The 23,792-nt window shown below is 42.7% G+C and overlaps 3 protein-coding genes across 3 annotated transcripts; all 3 read left to right on the top strand.

Moving 5' to 3' along the window:
- The first annotated feature begins 1,605 nt into the window (after positions 1-1,605).
- On the top strand, positions 1,606-3,106 carry LOC117736696 (perforin-1-like). The gene is made up of 2 exons (XM_034542201.1): positions 1,606-1,657; positions 2,706-3,106. The coding sequence occupies exon 2, from the start codon at positions 2,720-2,722 to the stop codon at positions 3,104-3,106; it is 387 nt and encodes a 128-aa protein (XP_034398092.1). The 5' UTR covers positions 1,606-1,657; positions 2,706-2,719.
- Positions 3,107-8,162: 5,056 nt separating this feature from the next.
- On the top strand, positions 8,163-11,386 carry LOC117736199 (kelch-like protein 10). The gene is made up of 5 exons (XM_034541361.1): positions 8,163-8,311; positions 8,974-9,457; positions 9,920-10,537; positions 10,756-10,905; positions 11,033-11,386. The coding sequence occupies exons 1-5, from the start codon at positions 8,163-8,165 to the stop codon at positions 11,384-11,386; spliced, it is 1,755 nt and encodes a 584-aa protein (XP_034397252.1).
- A 3,278-nt stretch (positions 11,387-14,664) lies between these two features.
- fam151b (family with sequence similarity 151 member B) lies at positions 14,665-21,589 on the top strand. Its single transcript, XM_034542195.1, has 5 exons — positions 14,665-15,064; positions 15,856-16,015; positions 16,094-16,308; positions 17,829-17,964; positions 20,233-21,589. Exons 1-5 carry the CDS (start codon positions 14,944-14,946, stop codon positions 20,363-20,365), a joined length of 765 nt encoding a protein of 254 aa, XP_034398086.1. The 5' UTR covers positions 14,665-14,943; the 3' UTR covers positions 20,366-21,589.
- The last annotated feature ends 2,203 nt before the right edge of the window (positions 21,590-23,792 follow it).

The following is a 23,792-nucleotide window of genomic DNA, read 5'->3' as shown; positions in this document are numbered from 1 at the left end:
GACAGGGATGTGAGTGGAGCCTCCGCCCTCCTGCATCACACCACCGAGTGGGAATGGTTCTTCAAGATGATCAGAAAGAGACGACCACACAAAGGCTTTCTCCAGTTGTGTGTCAAGTGATGCTACCCCATTACAAAGGAGGGTGATAACACCAACTCCCACTCCTCTGTTCACTATGAAAGGCAAACCAGGAGCTTTTGACAGGACAGACTATTATTGAACCAAAACAGTACATCTCTGCCTGGTTCTGGTTCTGGTTCTGGGTGGATCCAAGAGGATTTAGAGGGGCACAGGTGCAATAAGGAGAAAAGAACTCTTGTTCGAGGAGACGTGGTCTTGACTGGAGAATTGGAAAGGCACATCACAAAATCTTTTGTAAACTTCACAGTAACTTGTGTTTGTGTGGACCAGCTGTAGAAACCCAGCGATTAAGTATTAATCACCTTTTGACCTCCTACCTTGAAGAATATACTAGAATTGGATATCCTAAATGTTATGAATGAGCTTCATATTATCTTTATAGCTATGTCATGGCTTTATGTTTAGTGTGTTTGTGTGTCTCTAGCCATTTAACAATTAAGAGCCGGTGTGTTGCCACCATTACTATATATATATATATATATATATATATATATATATATATATATATATGGCCTGTTGAATTATGGAATTATGAAACCTAAAAGAACAGGCATGTATACTGGCATATATGCTCTGAAATACAAATGTGAAAACAAGGCATAACAAAAAGAAACCATATTGTTGCCCTATCTACGCTTGATTTCTGGTTGTTTTTCGTTTTGTCGCTAATACTTGATGATTCTGACTTTAGTGAACATGTGAGGTAGCCAACATTTCATAAAACAAATGATTTCTTGTTTCTTGTTTTTTAAATGTATTATTACGTCTTTAATTCTTAGCTTGATCACTTGTCCCACTGTGACCTTCTTTTGGGATTATTTCCCACCCCATACATGTGTGTTTGGAAAGATTAGAGATAATAAAGTGAATGGAACACTAATCCAAACAAATCCAGCTGTTACCACATTAAGTGTTCCCACTCTTTTCCTTTGAAGATGATAACACCTCGCCCTGACTGATGGAAAACATATTGAGTCGTAATATTTGGTTTATCAGTATTAGGGACGGTTATGAAATAATAAAAAAAATAAATCTATTGGTTTTGTATTCATGGACACAAATGGTGTTTTTGTTGTTTTGCTCAGCATTAAATCAATGGCAAGTCAATAAGGACCCCTTTTCATGGTTGACACTTTCAATTAATACATACATGTAATTATGTAATGGTCAAATCTGGTAACTTAGTACTACATATCAAACTGGATGGGTTAATGGGTCCAACAAGCACCAGAATGTCCCTCTAGTAATTGTTTCAGTTGAAACAAATTCAAAAGTAAAACATCTTTAAGGAAAATTGTGAAATGTTTGTTCAAATAATTTAGATCTGATTAGGATTATGGAGCTATAGCCCTAACATCATGCACCAATGGGCCAACCAATCCAAAAGCCTAAAAATCCCTGGAGAGTGTTGCATGTTCTTTTTGTGGGAGGATAAGATGAAGCTGATATGAGGCTGGCTGGCCTTTAAAACCATATGAGACGGCGTACAGAGAGAGACGCGGTTTCAAAACGACAGGTAAGACATTATTATTATTCCTTTTATTTTCTTCATCTATGGGCGTAAGCCACTTTTGACCTGTTTATGAAGAGATGTCTACACTCTTTATGGAGCTAATCAGGTCTCATAAACATGCATTGTGCTGCTAATGTTTTCTTACTGCATTACAATGTACACTTCACAGCCTGATGCTATTTTTAATAGGCTGTGGACAAAAGAAAGCCTACCACGACAAAACCGTTGCTAAAGAAAGCGCACACAAACCCCAATGGGGTAAACATAATTTGCATAATTGTATAAATAGAAATGGTGAAAAATAGAAAAGAAAAATGCTGAAAAGAGTTTAAAAAAAACTATGTTGTCCCCAGATTGTTTTGGGTCTTCCCTTTTGCAGAAGACATGTATATTTGTATTATTATTAATTAATTATTGTTGTTTTGTCATATTCTTAATGTTCATATTCTTATTTTTTTTGTTTTGAATGTTTAGTTAGTTTGTCTTTAAAAAAAAAAAAGTCTGAATTCAAAAAGAAAGACTTATGATATGATGATTGTCAGTTGAATATTTTCCTTTGAAGATGATAACACTTCTCCCTGACTCCTAACATGTGGTGTCTGAGCTTCTTTCTTTCAAGGGATTTGGAAGATACTTAGTATTTCTTTTCCATGTAGCCCGATCTACTCTGGTGTTGTTGGTGTAGAGTGATGCTCGGGTTCTCTTCAGACCTGCTGGTAGATGGTTGATTGTCAGCATCTCCCTCCTGGTCAATGCACGAATGTCGGCATTGACCCTATATTCATTTATATTATATACATTTTCACAACAGCATGCCCCTGCGGCACCCGGTGCCCTGCAAACAGCACGTGAGCGGGGCATTTTCACAGGTAGTTTGAACATAATGGTGCACTGTTTAAAAAGCAGACACGATGAGGTCTAAAGGGGGGTAGAGCAGTGCAGTCACAGACATTGTAAGCTACAAATGTGTCATAAGACTAACCCTAAAGGTTGATTCATTGCAGTGTGGATCCATATCTCCTATTAAAATGCTGCGGTTCCTCCTCCACAGCCTCCTGTGAAGCCATGGCCTCCAGATGTGCCCTTCTGTTTTTGGTCCTGTGCAGTCTGAGTCTGGCTGAATCCAAGTTGAAGCTGTTTGACCTGCGGGCCAGCGATCTTCCCAGTGACTTCCTGGGAACCACAGATGGCTTTGTCAAAGTGTTCAGTGGCTCCGCCTCTCTTGGTAAAACATCTGTTCGCAAAAACAACCCAAACCCCTGGTGGGACGAGGAGTTCTCCAATTTCAACTCCCAAGAGAACGAGGTGCTGCGGCTTGAGGTCCATGACAGTGACATCATCTTTGATGACCTGCTGGGAGTCTGCCAGCGTCAGATCAAACTGGGAACACATAAGCATGACTGCTTCCTGAACAAAGGTGGCACCCTCCATTATACCTACACACTTACCTAAGACATTCGTCATGTAGGCCTATAGATGCATTGTTTTCATCCTAATAGTCCCGCAGCTATGATTTGTCATCTTTGTGTCTCCTAATCAATAAACCTTCTTATGGTTTATTGTTTATGTTTCTTAGATTGTCGATAAGAAATAAAGTGTGCTGGAACAATCAAACCTTTGTTTTCAATCATTTTGCATACTATTGTGGGAGTGAAACATATAAAAATGTATTTGACGTCTTCTTTTTGACAGGAAGTTACCACCCTCTAGGGCTGATAGAGTTTAGTTTAAACATTCCTTATGAACATCACACATTTTCACAAGCCAATTATGAGAATAGGGTACATATATGGGAGAGTTGAAACAAAAATAAAATAATTTCTCTTTTTAATACACATTTCCCATATGTTCCTTGTTGAGACACAACAACATTGCTCATACAGGAAGAAATAGGCCACATGAGTAGCAACGCACACCATAGGGGTCACACAGTCTCAGACCTTCTGATCCTCTTTGACTTTATTAGCCACATTTCTTTTCTTCACTTTGGCAGATTTTGAGCAGTTGCTGTGAACTAGAACTCATAACATTGTTAGTCTTGAATCACAGATTTTAAGGCGTTGTTACTTTTGTGGTCAGGGCTGTATTTATCTCTAAAACCATTGTTCTAAACTTCTACTAAACTACGTCGGAGCTCGCATTATAAAAATGGGATGTCTGGAAACAAAGCGTGTCAACGGAGGCTGCACGTGAGCTGGATAAGAGGCGAGCTGTGATACGATTGACGGGAATTTCAGCCAGCCACAATCCACGTTGAGGGTGCCCTCTGGCGGCCACCTGCAGCGGGTATCGTTTGAGTCGTAAGTTAATTTACCTCCCACTTCTTGACAAAAGGAATATCAGCCTTATATAAGCATACAGGCCCACAGATATGTCTGCGTCTCTACCGATTCAATTTATTTTGTATAGCCCAATATCACAAATGACAAATTATCCTCAGAGGGCTTTACAATCTGTACACATACGACATCCCTGTCCCAGGACATTACATTACATGTCATTTAGCTGATGCTTTTATCCAAAGCGACTTACAGTAAGTGCATTCAATTATGAGTACAAACTCAGAACTATTTCTTCAATAAAGTTAGACTACAAAGTGCTATCAGTAAGAGCCATTTAAGTGCTACTATGGCTCTACCTTCCCTATTCAAGGTATAGTCGAAAAAGATGTGTTTTTAGTTTGCGACGGAAGATGTAGAGACTTTCTGCTGTCCTGATGTCAATGGGGAGCTCGTTCCACCATTGAGGAGCCAGGACAGCCAACAGTCGTGATTTTGTTGAGTGTTTAGCTCGAAGTGAAGGAGCTACGAGCCGATTGGCAGAAGCCGAGCGAAGTGAACGAGCTGGGGTGTGAGGTTTGACCATGTCCTGGATGTAGACCGGACCCGATCTGTTCGCAGCACAGTATGCAAGTACCAATGTTTTGAAGTGGATGCGGGCGGCCACCGGTAACCAGTGAAGGTCGCGGAGGAGCGTGTAGTGTGGGTAAATTTCGGGAGGTTGAAGACCAGTCGAGCTGCTGCATTCTGGATGAGCTGTAGAGGTCGAATGGCATTAGCAGGTAGACCTGCCAGGAGAGAGTTGCAATAGTCTAGACACGAGATGATCAGAGCCTGGACCAGAACCTGTGCCGCCTTCTGAGTGAGAAGAGGTCGTATTCTCCTGATGTTGTACAGCATGTACCTACAGGAGCGTGTTATTGCAGTAATGTTGGCAGTCAGGGAGAGTTGACTGTCGAGCGTCACACCGAGGTTCCTGGCAGTCGGAGTCGAAGCCAGCACTGAGTTGTTGAAGTTAATAGTCAGGTCGTGGGTGGGAGAGCCTTTTCCTGGAAGGAGGAGAAGTTCAGTCTTGTCTGGGTTAATTTTCAGGTGGTGTGCGGACATCCACTGAGAGATGTCGGTCAGACAGGCAGAGATTCGTGCTGCTACCTGTGTTTCAGATTGGGGAAACAAGAGGATAAATTGGGTGTCGTCAGCGTAGCTGTGGTAGGTGAAGCCATGCGAGCGAATGACAGAGCCGAGAGAGTTGGTGTACAGAGAGAAGAGAAGAGGACCAAGCACTGAGCCCTGAGGGACTCCAGTAGTCAGAGGACAAGGCTCAGACACAGATCCTCTCCAGGTTACCCGGTAAGAGCGGTCAGTGAGGTAGGATGAGAAGAGTGAGAGTGCGGTGCCTGAGATACCAGGTCCTGGAGGGAGGACATGAGGATCTGGTGGTTCACTGTGTCAAAGGCAGGGAAAAGGTCTAGAAGGATAAGGACAGAGGAGAGAGAGGCTGCTCTAGTGTGAAGGATAAGGACAGAGGAGAGAGAGGCTGCTCTAGCAGTGTGAAGCTGCTCAGAGACAGCAAGGAGGGCAGTCTCTGTTGAGTGGCCTGCCTTGAATCCAGACTGGTGGGGGTCTAGAAGGTTGTTGCTGTGCCGATAGGAGGGGACTTGGTTAAAGATAGCTTGCTCTAGAGTTTTGGTAAGGAAGGTGAGGAGAGAGACAGGTCTGTAGTTATTGACTTCAGATGGGTCGAGAGTGGGTTTCTTCAGGAGAGGGTTGACTCTTGCCTCCTTCAGAGAGTTAGGGAAACGTGTATAGTTCATATGTATTCACACGCGAGTACCTGTCCACAGCCGTACAGAAGTATACACAGTTACCATTCCCCATGAAGAAATATGAGGTTGAATCGTTGTCCCTCTATTCCAGAGTCAATAAACTCAACTGCACTACGAGAGACCAGTTAGATGAAGAAAGGATACCGTTTATTGTTAACAGATGATTAACGACTTTCTACATCAGAATAGTTTATTTGAGGAGTTTCAGTCAGGATTTAGAAAACACCACAGCACAGAGACAGCACTGGTGAAAATTACAAATGACCTCCTAATTGCATCAGATAGGGGACTCATCTCTGTACTGGTCTTGTTAGACCTTAGTGCTGATAAAGGACTCATCTCTGTACTGGTATTATTAGACCTTAGTGCTGATAAAGGACTCATCTCTGTACTGGTATTATTAGACCTTAGTGCTGATAAAGGACTCATCTCTGTACTGGTATTATTAGACCTTAGTGCTGCGTTCGACACCATTGATCATGACATCCTATTACAGAGATTGAATCAGTCGATTGGCATTTCAGGTACCAGACTAAGTTGGTTTAAATCCTATTTATCAGATCGATCTCAATTTGTATTTGTAAACGATGAAGCCTCAATGACCACCAATCGTAATTACGGAGTTCCACAAGGTTCTGTGCTTGGACAAATTTTATTTACCTTATATATGCTTCCTTTGGGCAACATTATCAGGAAAGACTCCATAAACTTTCATTGCTATGCAGATTATACTCAATTATATCTATCGATCAAACCAGAGGAGACCAACCAGCTCGCTAAAATTCAAGAATGTCTTAAAGACATAAAAACATGGATGACCTGCAACTTCCTGATGTTAAACTCAGACAAAACTGAAGTTATTTTACTGGCCCTGAACACCTCAGAGATCAATTATCTGGTGATGTGGTTTCTGTAGATGGCATTGCCCTGGCATCCAACACCACTGTAAAGAATCTCGGCGTTATCTTTGACCGAGACTTGTCCTTTAACTCCCACGTTAAGCAAATCTCAAGGACTGCATTTTTTCATCTACGTAACATTTCAAAAATCAGGCACATCTTGTCCCAAAAAGATGCAGAAAAGCTGGTTCACGCGTTTGTTACTTCCAGACTAGATTACTGCAACTCCTTATTATCAGGCTGCTCTAATAAGTCTCTTAAGTCCCTCCAGTTGATCCAGAATGCTGCAGCTTGTGTACTCACAAAAAAGAGATCACATGACTCCTGTATTAGCTGCTCTGCACTGGCTCCCTGTAAAATCAAGAATCACATTTAAAATTCTTACCCTCACCTACAAAGCCTTGATTGGTGATGCACCATCATATCTTAAGGAGCTTGTAGTACCATATTGCCCCACTAGAGAGCTGTGCTCACTAAATGCGGGGCTACTCGTGGTTCCTAGAGTCCTAAAAAGTAGGATGGGAGCAAGAGCCTTCAGTTATCAAGCTCCTCTTTTATGGAACCAGCTTCCACTTTCAGTCCGGGAGGCAGACACAGTCACCTCATTCAAGAATAGACTTAAGACTTTCCTCTTTAATAGTGCTGATAGTTAGGGCTGGATCAGGTTTGCCCTGGTCCAGCCCCTTGATATGCTGCTATAGGCTTATAGGCTGCTGGGGGATGTTTTAGGATACACTGAGCACCTATCTCCTCTTCTCTCTCTACTTATGGATGAATTTACATCTGTCCATTGCACTTTATTAACTCTGCTTCCTCCCCGGAGTCTTTGTGACTTCACGTCTCATAGGGTCCATTGGACCTGGAGGTGTCTGATGCCTGGTGAACCGGCCTCCCGCGTTGGCCCTGCTGATGCGCCCCGCCCCCCCTCCTCTCTACCTCCTTCTGTTTCATGGATTGGAGTTCCATTCATACATTGTCATATTCATGTAATGTGTTTATGTAACTTTGTAAATGCTGTTCATTCTGTACAGATGACATCTGTTGCACTCCTGAAGGGTTCTTCCCTTTTTTCCCCGTGAAAGGTTATTTTTGGAGAGTTTTTCCTGATCCGATGTGAGGTCCTGGGACAGGGATGTCGTATGTGTACAGATTGTAAAGCCCTCTGAGGGAAATTTGTAATTTGTGATATTGAGCTATACAAAATAAACTGAATCCTGGCATATTGGCTTGTTCACCAGCTCTGCAATGTGGGATGAGGATCTGTCATACACAAAACAAACTAAGTTGCAGCATTAAATAATGCATAACTTAATGCATTAACCTGTCTACAGGTTGAATTGGATGATCTCAGTTGATCATTGATGTAATAAGAATCCATTCAAGAATGAGAATTCTTGCACATTCCAGGAAGTGTGCTCACATTCTCTCCCTGGACTCAATACACCTGTTTAGACTCAAGAGACCAGTCATCAACCAAGAAACTCTCGTGCTCAAGGAAATCAAGATGAGCGACCAGGCCGAATCTTCGCACGAGCGCTCTGTGATTAACGATCTCCGTCTGGAGGGACAATTTTGCGACGCGGTCATCAAAGTGAAGGATGTGGAATTTGAAATCCACAGGGTCATCCTGTGTAAATGCAGCCCCTACTTCCTGTGAGTTGATTATCTGAAACATGTGAATGTATATCCTCCAAATTGGCAGAAAAAAAGGGGTAATAATCTTGTGATTAGTCTCTGAGACTAATCACAATACGTAATGAGTTCATGGAGCATTTGTGAAAGAAAACGAGTTTGACATGAATGAAAAATACCAGGTCATTACAACTAAATATCAACTTCCATGAAATGTTTTACATTGATTGCAGAGTGCAGTTAGCTGCTATTATTATATTATTATTATGTGAACGCTACAGTAGTCTGTCAGTTCCATAGTAATGTGCTTTTAAGCAGATCAGTAAAGTGTAGTAGCATTGAGTATTTTGTGTGTTCAGAAAAGTGACCAGATTAATTTAAGGCAAATCGAGATGGTCGATTCAACACACAAATGGAACAGAGAAGCGGAGATGAATTGAGATCACAAAAGAAAACAAAAATGAAATACAAAATGTAATATCAAATATGTGTGACATTCGCAGGTTACACTCTGAATGATGTCCGGTGGTGAACGTATTGTATAATTGCCCTTTAATGCATAACAGGGTTGTGCGTCGATTCTATTCATGCTTACTAGAAAACATCATTGTTATCAATGAGAGAAGAAAAATCTGACGTCCGTTTCCAACCCTTTGCTTTTTTGTCTCCCCTTAACCCCACAGTGCTCTCTTCCAACGCTGGTCGAATCCAGACAAAAAGGTATTCGCCATAACGGGAACGTCTCCCGACATGATGCGGCTCATCATCGAGTTTGCGTACACCGGCTCCGTTTCGGTGACGGCAGAAAACGTGCAGGAGCTGCTGCTGGCGGCTGATCAGCTCAACGTGATGGACGTCGTGCGGACTTGCTGCGACTTCCTCGGGGAGCAGCTCCGAGCAGAGAACTGCATCGGCATCTTTCGGTTGACCGACGTCGTCTTCTCCGCCGAACTGCAGCACAGGGCCTACCGCTACATGGTCGATCACTTCGAGGAGGTCGCTCACCACGAAGAGTTCCTGCAGCTGCCCCTGCAGCAACTCATCGACATCCTCGACAGAGACGACCTCTACGTGAGAAATGAGAGCGTCGCCTTCGAGGCCGTCCTTCGCTGGATCGACCACGTACCCGAAGAACGGAAAGCACACGTGTTAGTGCTCTTGTCTAAGGTATGATAACCTTCTGTCACTTTGTTTAGACTTACACCTTCAGCATTTGGCCTGTGGTGTTATCCCAATTGCAGTAACAGTCAATTTAACAACCTTAGTTAAATTAAAGTCCCAAGACCAAGTCCAGTTTCAGGATGCTTTCATTAATTTTTTGTGTTTGTGTGACAAACTGTTTTACAAACAAACTTGGTCTTAGCCAATAAAACCTTGTTTCTGCCCTTTCAAATGTTAAAACGCTATATGATAGCATTCTGAAAGGAGACTGGTCAAAACCAACACTACGTTAATCCTGCTATCTAATAGTGTATGTGTATCCAAGCCAGATGTAGCTTATTCCTCAGTTTTTTCATCATCATTCATCCACGGTCCCCTATTAAACATTTCCCCGACTAAAATATATACAGAATGTCACCAGTCCATCAAGTTCAATTTAACGATCCTGTCCCGTTTCTCTCTGTGTAGGTGCGACTGGCCTTGATGAGTATGGACTACATGTGGCTCAAGGTTTTGTCCAATGAGCTGGTGAATACCAACACTGAGTGCCTGACAATGGTCCGGAATGCCCTTGAAGCCATAAGTCACATCAGGACAAGCAGGCCCTATGTTGCTCATCTCAGCAACCCTCTCGCCCGCCCTCGCCTTCCGAACTCCATCCTGTTGGCCATCGGCGGCTGGAGCAGCAACAATCCAACCAACGGCATCGAGGCGTACGACATCCGCGCCGACTACTGGATCAACGTGACAAACAATTGCGAGCGGCCCCGTGCCTCTCACGGCACCGCCGTCCTCAACGGGAGCCTCTACTGCATCGGCGGCTTCGACCGGGAGGAGCATTTCAACAGCGTGCGCAAGTTTGACCTGAGCAATCGCATCTGGCACGAGGCGGCCTCCATGTGCCACCGCCGCTGCTACGTGAGCGTCACCGTGCTGGGCGAATGCATCTATGCCTTGGGAGGCTTTGATGGGTGCACGCGGCTAAGCACCGCCGAGCGCTACAGGCCCGAGGCCAACCAGTGGAGTCTCATCGCGCCGATGCAAGAACACCGGAGCGACGCCAGCAGCACTACGCTGCACAACAAGGTATGATATGACAAGTAATGAGAATGATTTAAAGAAACTTTGGTAAGATAATGCAATGTATTAGATGTTAGAGACCAATACCAATAGTTGGACGATTAGGGCGATTCTTCGATGATGGGAATCATCTTGCGATAGTGTAGAAATATCTCTGTATAATTTATAACCAGTTGAAGCAGGAGAAGTGATTATTTACTTAAAACCCCTCCTATTGTCCTCAGGTTTACATTTGTGGGGGGTTCAATGGGAATGAGTGCCTGCAAACGGCTGAATGTTACATCCCGGAGGCCAACCAGTGGACAATGATCGGTCTAATGAACAGCCGGCGCAGCGGAATTGGCATTGTTGCATATGCAGGTCATGTCTATGCAGTAAGTACACATGAAACGGTGACATGCCAACTTGTGTGAAGTTTGAAGAGATGTATTCAACAGTCAACAGATGAATCAGAAAGAGTTGAGTGTTCTTTTCTTTCACCATATATTTTACTCCCAAAAGGTTGGCGGCTTCGATGGCACCAACCGCCTGTGCAGCGCAGAGGCATACAACCCTGTGAACAACAGCTGGCACACAGTGTCGCCCATGTTGACTCCCCGCACCCACTTCGGCATCGAAGTGCTCGAAGATCGGCTCTTTGTTGTCGGGGGCTTCAACGGCTTCACCACATCCGACAATGTCGAGTGCTACAACGCGACAACTGATGAGTGGACGGAGGCTTGTGACATGGATATTTTACGCAGTGCCCTAAGCTGCTGCGTGGTGTCTGGGCTCCCCAACATCGCCGAGTATGTTGTCCCCCGGGATGCCCTGCCGTTTTTAAACAAGGATGCAAACTCGGACGAACATTCCTGAACTGTGCCCCGTGCCATCATCCACCTGGTTTTAAGACTTAAAACTACAAAAGAGAAATACAATTTCTTTGTGCATTAATCTGCTGTCACTTTCTTTAACTTTTCCGTCAACTGATAAGTTGCATGTTCTGTGAGGAGGATGCGGTGTCCAACCCGCAGACGACAGAGCTGTTAGAGGGCTCATTATAAGCGTCTCTAGTATCATCACCTGAACATAAGAATTGTTGTGTTTCGGGTTTTTAATCACGTTTTCGCATCGACCATCGCAGTTCTCCTACTCGCTTGGCACAGCTTTAAGAAGTTTAACACGGCTGCAATCTGCATCCTCTCCGCTAGCTGTCGGCAAATACACCGAATGCACACACGGCCCTTTAAATACATTGCATTTGTATTTGAATCCCCTAGTTCTGTCAAGTTTGGGACATCTGCTAACCAAGACCTGAACAGACAGGAAGTTCTTTGGTTGATGCTGGAATGGATGGTCTGAGGACGAATTGTTAGGTTTAGGAAAGCCTATTGGTCACATGAAAGACCATCCATTCTAGCATCACCGGGAAAAAAGAAATTCCTTTTTTCACATCATTTCAATTCTCTTTTGTAGTACTCATCGGGTAAAGTATAAAGTCTGTTGTCCTCCTTGAAGGACGCAGCGACCCCAAAGAAAAGTACTTTTTGACCCCTTTCCGGATGATCGGACAGCTCAATGACAGACTTTTACATGATCAAGTTCTTCTTCGTTGACATTCAATTTACTTGACAACTCAGAAATATAAGTCCATATCAGATACAACAATTATAAAATAGATACCAAACGAGGACAACAGCCTCGAAGAAGTAATCAGTCCACATTAATAATACACATTCATGCATTCCATGCTTCCAGAAAACAAGAGGAAAAACTTACTTTGTTCACCCCATTTAGAACTCAGTCTGGCATGAACAATTTAGCTTCTGATCAGGGGCGTTTGTAGGATTGAAAGAAAGGGGAGCGCTAAACCCTGATATCCATTGTTTCCGACAGTTCATAGATTGGCTCAATCAGAATGTGATTTTGCTCTGTAGTTTTGCTTGCATTCAGTATATGATAACACAAGAGACCGAATTTCAGGGTCATAGTGATATATTATGCTCATTTGGACACTATCACTGAGATAAAGATGAATTGTGTAAAATATACCATTCAAAATATACCATTCAATAGAAAAAAATATTATAATAATATATATTAATGCAAAGAATAGAGAGATGGTGATAGTTATTTCTTGTATTCACACTCTCTCTCACTGGGGGACAGTTTCTAACTTCCCTTTCATTTGCCTCAAGTAAAGCTAAATGTAAGCAGGTAACACTCGTTAACTACCGCCACATTCTGTAACTACCAAGGTCCTAGTGCCCGGGGATTATATCATCTTATATCATCCTATGATGATAGGCTATTGGATTGTAATTTGAAGGGGGAGAAAAGATACTAACCTGGACGCACGCACATATTGTCACAGTGTAGCCACAGGAACAGGACCCAAATGCCAACAACGTTGAAAAAGCAACTTTATGCCTTACTCGTGGAATTATTTAACCAGAGGAATCACAAAAAGACAGGACTCACACACGTGATCTAACCAGGACGGACCAACAAAGGGGAAGGAGACAAACAGGGTTTAAATACACAGGGATGGTGCAGGTGATTGGACATAGGAGGAAACAATCAGGGACAGGGCAGACAATCACAGGGACAGGAAGTGCAGGGAAACCGAAGACACGAGAGACGGGGACTTCAAAATAAAATAGGAAACAAGACACACAACTACAGATCCTGACACATATGTAGCATGTTAGAGTTATAAATAATGTGTCCATGTCAATAACAATAGTTTAATTTAATGACGTAAAAAAAAACTAAACATTTTTTTTAACGCCAATAATGCCAAATTATTTTGGGGGGCTGAAGAACATTTTAAAATAGGCCTAATGGCGCCCCTGCCTGCAATCAACCTTTGCTGTTTTGCATTCATTCTGATCACAATCATACCGTAGTTGTCTTGCGGTATGATTGTGTTATGTTGTTAGCCTCAATACCAACTGACATAGCAGACTTAGGATCAACTCTTGGGTTTCAGGTCTTTGGAGTGGAGGATGGCACGAGTGCTGGATCTGAGGTGGTTACAAAATGTGAGTGCTCTTTTTTGTTTTTAATGTTACCTATCATTGTGAATCTGCCTAATTCTGCTCGACATGCATTTGTTGGTGTGTTTTTGTGTACATGTAAAATGTATCTGCAAGATACTGGATTGTGGCTCAGTGTCCCAGTCCCAATCAACGTGTCCTTGCACACTATATTTGTATTTCCCTAAATAATATGTATTATTACCTCACTTAAGTGTTGTTAATTGGCATATCTTGCTTTATTTGAACATTGCCTGGTTTTTATTTACGGTATTTTAATAGTTTTATTTGACATTTTGATGTATTGTTCTACCTTTGGGTTTTACTGGTTTAGAGGTGGTCACGGTTATTTTAATTCAGGGGTGTTAGGTGGGGTTTTCTTTTTGTTCAACTTGTGCGCTGTGTATTATTTATCGTTATGTGAAATCTGTAGACCACTGTAAGATGCCTCCCTGGTTGAATTGGCTGTGGCTCCTCTTCAAGTACATTATGTTTTATTTTATTCAAGGTATTTTCATTGTTTGTATTTTAAAATATTTCATGTTGATCTTGCCTAGAGATACAATTCATTATATCTGTATCATCATTTCCAGTCATATCAGGCTGATAATTCCTGACTGTCAGGTTTGATATGAGTGTCAATTATCCCTGAAACAATTTGCCTAATAAATATACCCCTATGTTCAAAAGACACCATAATCATATTTGAGGGCACAAAATAATGACTTAATCATTAATTAATAAATACAGATGTAAATAAAGAATAAAACATACAAATGAATACAACCAGTAGAAATGGAGACAGGACACAGTATAAATGCAGAATGCAGGCTGTTATTTATGTTTCTGCTCTGACAGTTAATAACTGATAATAACTGTCTTTATTAATGTGTGTACAGTGCACACGTGTGCACATACGACCTCCAGCAAAAGTCTCTCCAGATCAGCTGCTGACGTCAGCAGAGACCGACGTCATGTCACTTTTAGAGGACAGAGACGTCCTTTCCTCTAAAGAGGAGACAGGAAGCGAAGAGAGATGTTTTTTAACAACATCTTTCCTCGTTTCCTCTCTCCTCAAAGGGCGCAAGTGAGGGCATCGTGGACGCAATTAAGAGACTTGAGCTGCACCGATGGATTCGTTCCGGAGGGGGGCAGCAATGCATCGTAATGGAGGCTGTGAAACCCCGGAAGAAGAAGCAGAAGAAGAAGAAGCTCAGTGTTATTAGTAGAAATGAGCTATGAAGAGGATTATTGTGTCTAACTGGCGCAGTACTGCTTTAGTTTTAACCGGATGTTTGATCGTTTTCGTTGTTTGGAACTTCCGGGGTTAACACGTCACGCCGCCTTCTCGGTCTACCGTTAACGGTGCTCGTCTCGGTCCGTTTCGCAAGGAGGATGTCGGACCAGACGCTGGAGTATTTCCTCCGCCTGGGTCGGATCAGGGGGAGGGACGCTGCCGAGGTCCGGTGGTCGCACGCGGTGAACAGCAGCAGCCGACTGGCCGAGGCTCTGACAGGTGGACCCCCGCCGTGACGTCATTACAATATACTGTGCATATAGTGCTTATTGTAGTATTGATGGTAATGAGTATTGTGGTCCTGCTTCCAGGAATTAGTGATGTGCCCAAACTGTCAGTGTGTGGACAAGAGAAAATGACTGTTTTGGTAAAAGAGTTATCCAGTGTGAGGATTTACAGTTTTTTGCAATTTGAAATCATTGTCAATCAAAAATATTTGGGACTGGTCATTGTTTTGTTTTCGACATTTTATCGACCAACAACCGATGAAACGAGAAAGTAATCTGCCTGGACATGCAGACATGCACACACACACATACACACACACACACACACACACACAGATACACACACACACATGCACACAGACAGACATGCACACAGACACACACATCCACACACAGACACACATGCACACAGACAGACACACACACACACATACAGACACACATGCACACAGACAGACACACACACACACATACACAGACAGACACACACAGACACACATGTATTGCACACACACACGGCTCATTTAAGCTGAGGCGCTTGGTCAACATAATACATTTGATTCAGCAGTACAGTCAAAGTGGATTATTGTAGTCAATACAGCAACTGAATCAATTTAACTGGACGTAATATTATACTGAAGCCCTGTTTGAAAGATTTATAACCTGGTTCAGACTGAAATGAACAGGCATGATCACAGTGAGAGACATTTCGACTTTGTGTGGAACCATCCGTTGTCCTCGGTTCCTCATTGACACATTTTAACCACCGACTTTCACCCTTAGGTCCCAATCATATGATTGAGGCTGACGTAATAATCAGAGGTCGTGACCCCAGGGAGCCCATCATGGCACATCCCCCTGACACAGACAGTGATATCACACTGAAAGAGTGGCTGGAAGGAGTGAAAGATTACAACAAGGGGATAAAACTAGATTTCAAAAGGTGAGAGGCATCTTCTATCTGTTAAATGCAACATGTGGTTGTGTGTTATGCCAACACTGCGGTGTGCTCCCCTCTCAGCCTGGAGGCAGTGTCTCCCTCTGTCATCTTGCTGGAAGAGGTGTATCGGCTGAACCGTCCCGTGTGGATCAATGCAGATATCCTCTCTGGTCCTGGGGGACAGGCCAGACCTCTGGAGCCCCAGGCTTTCCTTTCTTCGGTGACAACTCTTCCTCCTCACACCGTGCTTTCGCTTGGCTGGACTACTGGATGGACCGCTGGGACAGAAAACAAAGGTAAAGACCCTTCAGTACTGCTAGCTGTGTTTATGTGGAGGCTTTGTTTCTGCTAATTGTAGAAGAATAAAACAGAGTATTCAAATCCAGTTATAGAGAAGACACACCACACTGTCCATTATACACCCTGGCACACAAAGCCAACAGTTGGCAATCAAGGGACTTGTCAGTACTAAATGGATTTTTGGGGGCAATACCATTATCAGTATTTAAAAAGACTAAAACGCCTGATAACAATATGACAATATATACTGTGGGACAATAGTTCTTGCTATATGTTTTATCCTGAAGTAACTGTTGTCTGGACAGGATGTTTATTGTTCTACCTACCCCCCATGTTTTTGTTGCATTACATAAAGTCTCATTGTGGTATAGAATTGTATGCATGTTTTTATTATTTAACCCTCCTCTCTGCCATAGTTTATATGCATGTATAAGTTTAAGGTCATATCTTTATGTTTCCACACAAAGATTCTATCTGACAGCCCTATAGTCTACTCAAGATTCCTGGGTCTTTATTTCAAGGATCAAAGTTAGCCATCTGCTACGCTAATGCTGCGTTCACACCAAAAGCGGTGCGATTTTTTCGCCCGAGTAGATCCCATGCAAAGTCAATGCACAGACGCGAATGGTTGCGAATGACGCGGCGCACATTTTTAGCCAGAGTGAAATATTTTAAAATGTTGAAATATTGTTGAAATGTTGAAATTTAAAAAAATATATATATATTTTACAGATATTTGAAAATGGTACCTTGCATGGTAGCTCCTCGCAACAGTGTATGAATGGGTGTGAATCATGACGAGTAGAGTTAAAGAGCTTTGAGTGGTCGGAAGACTAGAAAAGAGAATTCAATTCAGTTTATTTTATATATAGCCCAATATCACAAATTACGAACTATCCTCAGAGGGCTTTACAATCTGTACACATACGACATCCCTGTCCCAGGACCTCACATACAAGTACAGTCAATTTATCATTTATATTTGATGATGGATCAGAAAACTACTGGGCATGGAAAGCTTCCCTTGTCCCCCAAATGGCTTGGACCACAGTCGGCAGAGCAGGCCAAATGCATCCATGCAGTCCGCGTTTGTGAGGCAGAGATTGGAGGAATGCTCGGGCTCCGCTGAAATGATTGCAAACGCCAACTTTCTGGAGCTAGGGGACCTGTTGCTAGAGCTGAAGACAGGTAGAAAATATGGATTATTACGCTCTTACCTCAATCCACCCTGTGGAATCAGCCTCATTTCACAGAAACTTCCCTATTACCGTCTGAAGAAATGGATCTCACTTGGCTCTAAATATATGACTGTCAGGTTCAAGCAAAGACACACAGCTTCACTGAACTTACCGTAGGGGTTTCCATCAGGACTGATACAGCTCTGAAACACATCAAACCATCTGTGTCCACCAGAACGACTGTAGGTTTCCTTGGAACATGAAGACAAGCAAAACAACGTAGATAATGTTAGAAGGATGCTTGAAATGTTGATCGGTTTTGTTTGAATGTTTTTCAGGTTACAGCTGGGACATGGTGTGTGCGATGGAGGACATATGTAAACCCCTTAAACATCCAGTCACCTTCCCAGTGCGAGCAGCTCTCCTGGCCCAGTCGTTCTCCCAGCTCTCATGGCTGCTCCAGCAGTCAGACAGGTGATTATTAACACTCATTCACATGAGCAGACCTGGTAACCTGTCTGCATTCTGCATCGCAGGGACGCATCAAAGTACTCTGGTACGAGTTGTTACTTTTAAAGTACGCCTCTTTTTAGGTAATGCTTGAGAGACATGGCATGATTGTTTTGTCTCTTACCATTATTATTATTATTATTATTATTATTATTATTAATATTATTATTATTATTCAATAGCATCGTCTTTCAGTTTGAGAAAATTATGCATTGATTTCATGTTCAGATTTGTTTATGCCTTTCTCCAAAACCCTGTCTTTGCACTGAAATAGAATGAAAGTCAGTTAATATATAAGTATATCAGTGTGTCGACGCTGACTATTTAATAGTCATAAAGTACTTAATACATGTTACATCGTAGTTTATTCGTTGATTAATGTTTTGTATTAAGGCTCTGAATCTTCAAAGTAGCTAATAACTAATATTCTGGCCAAAAGAAGAGATGCTGCTTCTGGCCCTGAGCTCTCCTCCTTCCTGACAGAGCTTGTGACAAAAGGTCGAAGAAGCCCGATCTTGGCATCTGCATGATTTCATCTTATGCTTTCTAGAGGCATCAGTATTCATTTGAGACTGAACATATTATTTCAGTTTGAACAATGACTTTGAGATCAGGTGTTCCTCGGATGTTTCTGAGTGTAACAAATGATATATAGAGCATGATGCTGTTGTCGATATTTTAACATTCAACACGCTGCTTGCCCTGGCCATCTAAACTCTGTTTCGCCAAGTGGTATGCCTCATGCACAAGAGAATAATAAATGTGATCTTTATTATTCGTCTATCTCCAAGGCTGAGCCCATTTTGGCTGCTTAGGTGAGGGTTGGAACGTAGACCCAGTAAATTGAGAGCTTCTCCTTCCGGCTCAGCTCCCTCTTCACCAAGACAGTCCGGTGCAGCGTCTGTTTGACTGCTGCAGCCGCACCGATCCGCCTGTCGCTCTCCCGCTCCTTCTTACCATCACTCGTGAACAAGACCCCGAGATACTTGAACTCCTTCGCTTGGGGTAGGCATTCTGTCCCCACCTGGAGGGAGCAATCCACCGGTTTCCGGCAGTGCACCATGGCCTCAGATTGGGAGGTGTTGACTCTCATCCCTGCCGCTTCGCACTCGGCTGCAAAACGCCCCAGTGAATGCTGGAGGTCACGGTCCGAGGAGGCCAACAGGACCACATCATCTGCAAACAGCAGAGAGGTGATCCGGAGACCCCCGAACCTGACGTTCTCCACCCCCACCTGTTGTGCCTAGATATCCTGTCTGTGAACAGAAAAAAAAAACAGGCAAACCCCTCCTAAAATCTTGCGAGGGTAAAGAGCTGGTCCACTGTTCCACGACCGGTACGAAACCCGCACTGCTCCTCTTGAATCTGAGGTTCGACAAGCGGTCGGAGCCTCCTTTCCAGCACCCTGGCATAAGCTTTCCCCGGGAGGCTGAGCAGTGAGATGCCCCGATCGTTCGAGCACACTCTCCGGTCCCCCTTCTTGAAGATGGGAACCACCACCCCAGTCTGCCAGTCCATGGGCACTGTTCCCGACCCAACATGCAACATTGAAGAGGCGTGTCAGCTAAGACAGCCCAACAATGTCCAGCGCCTTCAGCATCCTCAGGGCGGATCTCATCCTTGCCACCAAGGAGCTTTTTGACAACCATACGTGTTCAATTTTGAACCACGCTTACAATTGGTGACCCTGAACGTTGGTTGTTTGACATGGGTAAAAGATAAAGAGAGGTAATGTCTGTTAAGTTGTTGGCTGAATTCTTCCAAAGGCTCTACCAGGCAGACAATTTTGATCCATGCTTACAATTGGTGCACCCCAAGTCTTCAGGCACTCCAGGGGACATGTTGGTCGGATTTAGCAGTTCCTCAAAGTGCTCTTTCCACCGCCCGACCATGTCCCCTGTCCGGGTCAGCAGCTCCTCGCCCCGGTGAGAACAGCCTGGGGTAGGGTGATCATTTACATATTCAAGAGCTTTTTGGGTGTGAAAGATGTTCACTCGTGAATGTGAGAGGCATTGTATGTGTATGTGCAAAGAAATACAGGTAAATGCTACAGGGCATCTCGCATAGTGATAGTCTTTGTTCAGTTATGGTTGCTATCACTGCTCCTACCAATGGCTTTGAACAGCAGATGACCTTTTGAATGAATAATTATATTCTGACTTATATGTAACATATATGTTAACACCTTTGAGCTATTCATTAAATGCTTGTGCTTGCCCATGTCCTACACAGGTACACCCTAACAGTGTGGACCGGCCAGAGTGACAAGTTCACACTACAGGACTTACTGCCCTACAAAGAAGAACTGGACATCAGTAGGATCTACTATGACCTAGGAGGACTCTCGAACGACAGAGCTCATTAGGACATTGCAAGACAATTACTGACGTTGAATGGCTCTAGTTTCTTGTATGCATTCCTTCGTCGGTACGAGGACCCTAATTACACATTGTTAAACCACGCTGGATTTCTTTTTACAAAAAGTGCGTATTTATCAACTAAATTACATATTTTTGTGGCAGTTAAGCAGGTGAATAGGGAAGACTAATGGAGGATTAGCAGCACCGAGATACACAGAGCAACCTCACAGAAATATTGAGAGATGAAGGGGACCTCAACAATGGATCTGAACACGCCCCGATTTAGACATACAGTTCTCCATATTGTTATTGTCACAGCACATAATATCTTTTTTTAAGGCCTTAAGATGTTTTTTTTATTTTTTTTTATTTTTTATTGTGTAACAATTTTGTTCTATAAGAATGAACTGCAATATTACAGTTTTTCCTATTAATATTGCAGTTAACTCACAATCCATGTCTATGTCACATATAGGGTAACCTACAAATATCTATATATAGTTTATCTGTAACAAAGGCCCATCACTTGTTTGCACTTTACAACATCTCCACCAGAGAGCGCTCTGTTCATTTGAAAGCCACCCAAGTGCAATGAGCCTGTATGAATTTGGTCACATCAGGAGTCTTCAAGTCATTAAAACCGTATTTGATACAACACATGTTTCCGTTCAAAAGTAGACTACATGACCTTCAGAGATGGGCTGATGTTGCTGCTGGATGGCGGGCATTGGAAAGACAACTGGCGTGACAGGGCCTCTGTGGAAAATGGGACTTTATTGACTACACACAAATTACAACAATGTCAATTATGAGGCTGATGGTGACGGTGGACGGTGCAGTCAGTTCCACGCTGCTGGTCTGACCTTGACAATCAGATCCCCCTGCAGGCAAAGATCCATATCACATTACTGCTGTGGAACCGGTTCAAATCCATCTTTTTAATTTGACAGAATTAACTCTTAACAGTCTACTGTTTCAGTCTTAATTCAAAAAACATTTAATCTCAATTATAGATTAATTCAGATCCAATTATTGATCCCAAATACTCGATTTAAGGAGCCTACAAATATGTAAAAGTGTTCCATTGATCCCCCTTTGGGATTAGTTTTTCAAATGTTTAAAAGTCTGCATACTTCCTAAATCCTTGTACCATTCTCAGATAGTTTTTTCTCTGTTCCTTATCTTTAGTGCAATCATTCCTGTATAATAAAACACGAGTCAAAACAGAATATGTGATGTTTCCTTCATATTTTTACTCGATCTTGTCTAGAGAAGTGTTTGAAAATGAAGGCTTGAGACGACACACATGGCGGTTTTTGATTGAAGCCACGTGCTGCTGCCCAAACTGCACCATGATGCCTGCACTGCATTCCTCCAGACCGCAACCATGTACTTCAATGCAAAAGTATGAACCTCGTGATTCTATAAGTATTACAGTGTCTGCATGCTGAGCGGTTCCCCAATGCTATAAAGAATTAGGAGTGACTGTTGGTCTAATTCCTGCATTTCCCCCGTTGTCCTCCAACCTCCCTTCACCACCCACACCTCCCTCTTCTCCTTTGTGTTGTTGTTGTTGTTGTTGTCACATATTCTATAACACCTTTCATGTGAGATCTAGAGGCCGAAGCTCAAAGAATAGATTTACTTTGCTTTCCCCATTCTTCTTAGCAGCTTGCTCTGTTGTCTACCGAGGACATACTGTAATACACAAGAACCTAGTGGTGAGTTAACTCATCCACATGACTGATTTCTCCTACTGAGACCGGTTTGAACCAGCCTGAAGCTGAAACTAGCCACGCTCTCAGTTCCTCACCCGAGCTACCACAGTAAGCGCCATTAAACTTCCCTGAGCTCAGAATTTCCAATTAATAGACTTTTTCTTAATCTGTCTAGTTTCATTTCCTTATTCAACACTGAAAGAACCCATACGTAGCATGCTTTTGTTATTCTATCTTAAAAAAAAATACACACCATATAATCCTTGCATTTGAGCAAATGGTTTTGTTGTGCTGCCCAGAAACTATGATCGTCTGGAACAATCTCTTAAAACTACCCCCGACCCTCTCTGTCTCAGCAACAGTCTAATAGTATTACCAGAAGTGTTGTTCACACCTTTTAAAAAAAGGGATGAGTCAGTTTCATGGTTCCCGTTTGTCTGATTTGGGTTAAACGACACGGCCAACAAGTGCCAACAAGGTACCTTTCATGTAATTTAGACATGTTTTTGAAGTTGTTTTTTGTTCTACTATCTTACTTTAAAGTAAATAATCTTTGTATGTATGTGTGTTGTGTGTGTGTGTGTGTGTGTGTGTGTGTGTTGTGAATGTCGATCCAAGTACATGTGTGTCGAAGTTTGTGCAGCAGGTTTTACAGGCCGTGGGATCTCCATTTCACCTTTGCTGCTGGATTGGCCATGTTCCATACGGGCACTGCACTAGTTTTTCAAAATAATAACAGAAATGACAGTAGGAGGTTCAGAAGGGCAAAATGAGTCCTAACAGTTTCTTCTGAGAAAACTGTTCTATCTGAAGAAAATCATAGTTTGGTCAGAGCATCTAAATGAGCATTTTGTTCAACAATTCAAGCCAACATGATCAGAAATAGCTAATTTTTTGGAAATACAGATATTTGCTTACTTGCAAAGCATTGGTTGAGAAGATTGATATCACTCTTGTATCTGAGAGTGGTACCAATTGTGTCCTTTTCTTGACAAGGAAGTGAGCATATTTTCCAAAAGGTCAAACTGTTCCTGTATATTTTAACACCTGTGTATGGAACATGTTGCAGAAGAATACTTATGCTGGAACTGGGTAATTCTGAGCAACCAATTCATTTCTGTTAGTCTTTGTCAAGCGTGACATTTTCTTTCAAAGGGTGTATTGTCTCAGATATATCAAGACTTCTTGTTCATCAGTTCAGACTTGCTTGTTCCTCCCTCCGGACTCTGTGATATGACCTTGCCCTCCCGCCACGATGAACAATGGGCCTACTTTCGACAGGCTCCAGCACTTTCCTTTACACGGCGCTGGACCAAACCCCATCAATTCATGTGGTTCTCTGCCGTACTTAACTTAATGTGGGGTCAGCATATTTGACCATCTCACATCCGTCCATTTATGTAGTTGTTGACAAGTACGAGACTGGTTGTGCTGGAAATGTCCCAGTGTCTGTGAATTCACCAACTAAAACGGATGGATTTGATTAATACATGAAAGCATAAAGGCTAAGGGGTTAACATGTTAGGAGAATATGAACTTAGAATTTAGTTTGTTTGTTTCAATTATGTATTTTACAAACCAAACTGTGTCTGAAACATTGTGCGTATAGAGCATACAGATGAGCAAATTAACTCTTAATTTTGGAATATCAAATATATCATAATTATACTGTCACCGTTTCCACTTCCAGGTCACCCAGGCTCCATTGAGATAG

This window comes from Cyclopterus lumpus, chromosome 9 (assembly GCF_009769545.1).
Source record: "Cyclopterus lumpus isolate fCycLum1 chromosome 9, fCycLum1.pri, whole genome shotgun sequence".
NCBI classification, from domain to species: domain Eukaryota; kingdom Metazoa; phylum Chordata; class Actinopteri; order Perciformes; family Cyclopteridae; genus Cyclopterus; species Cyclopterus lumpus.
Note: the sequence above shows the minus strand (reverse complement) of the source record. Positions and strands in the feature narration are given on the sequence as shown.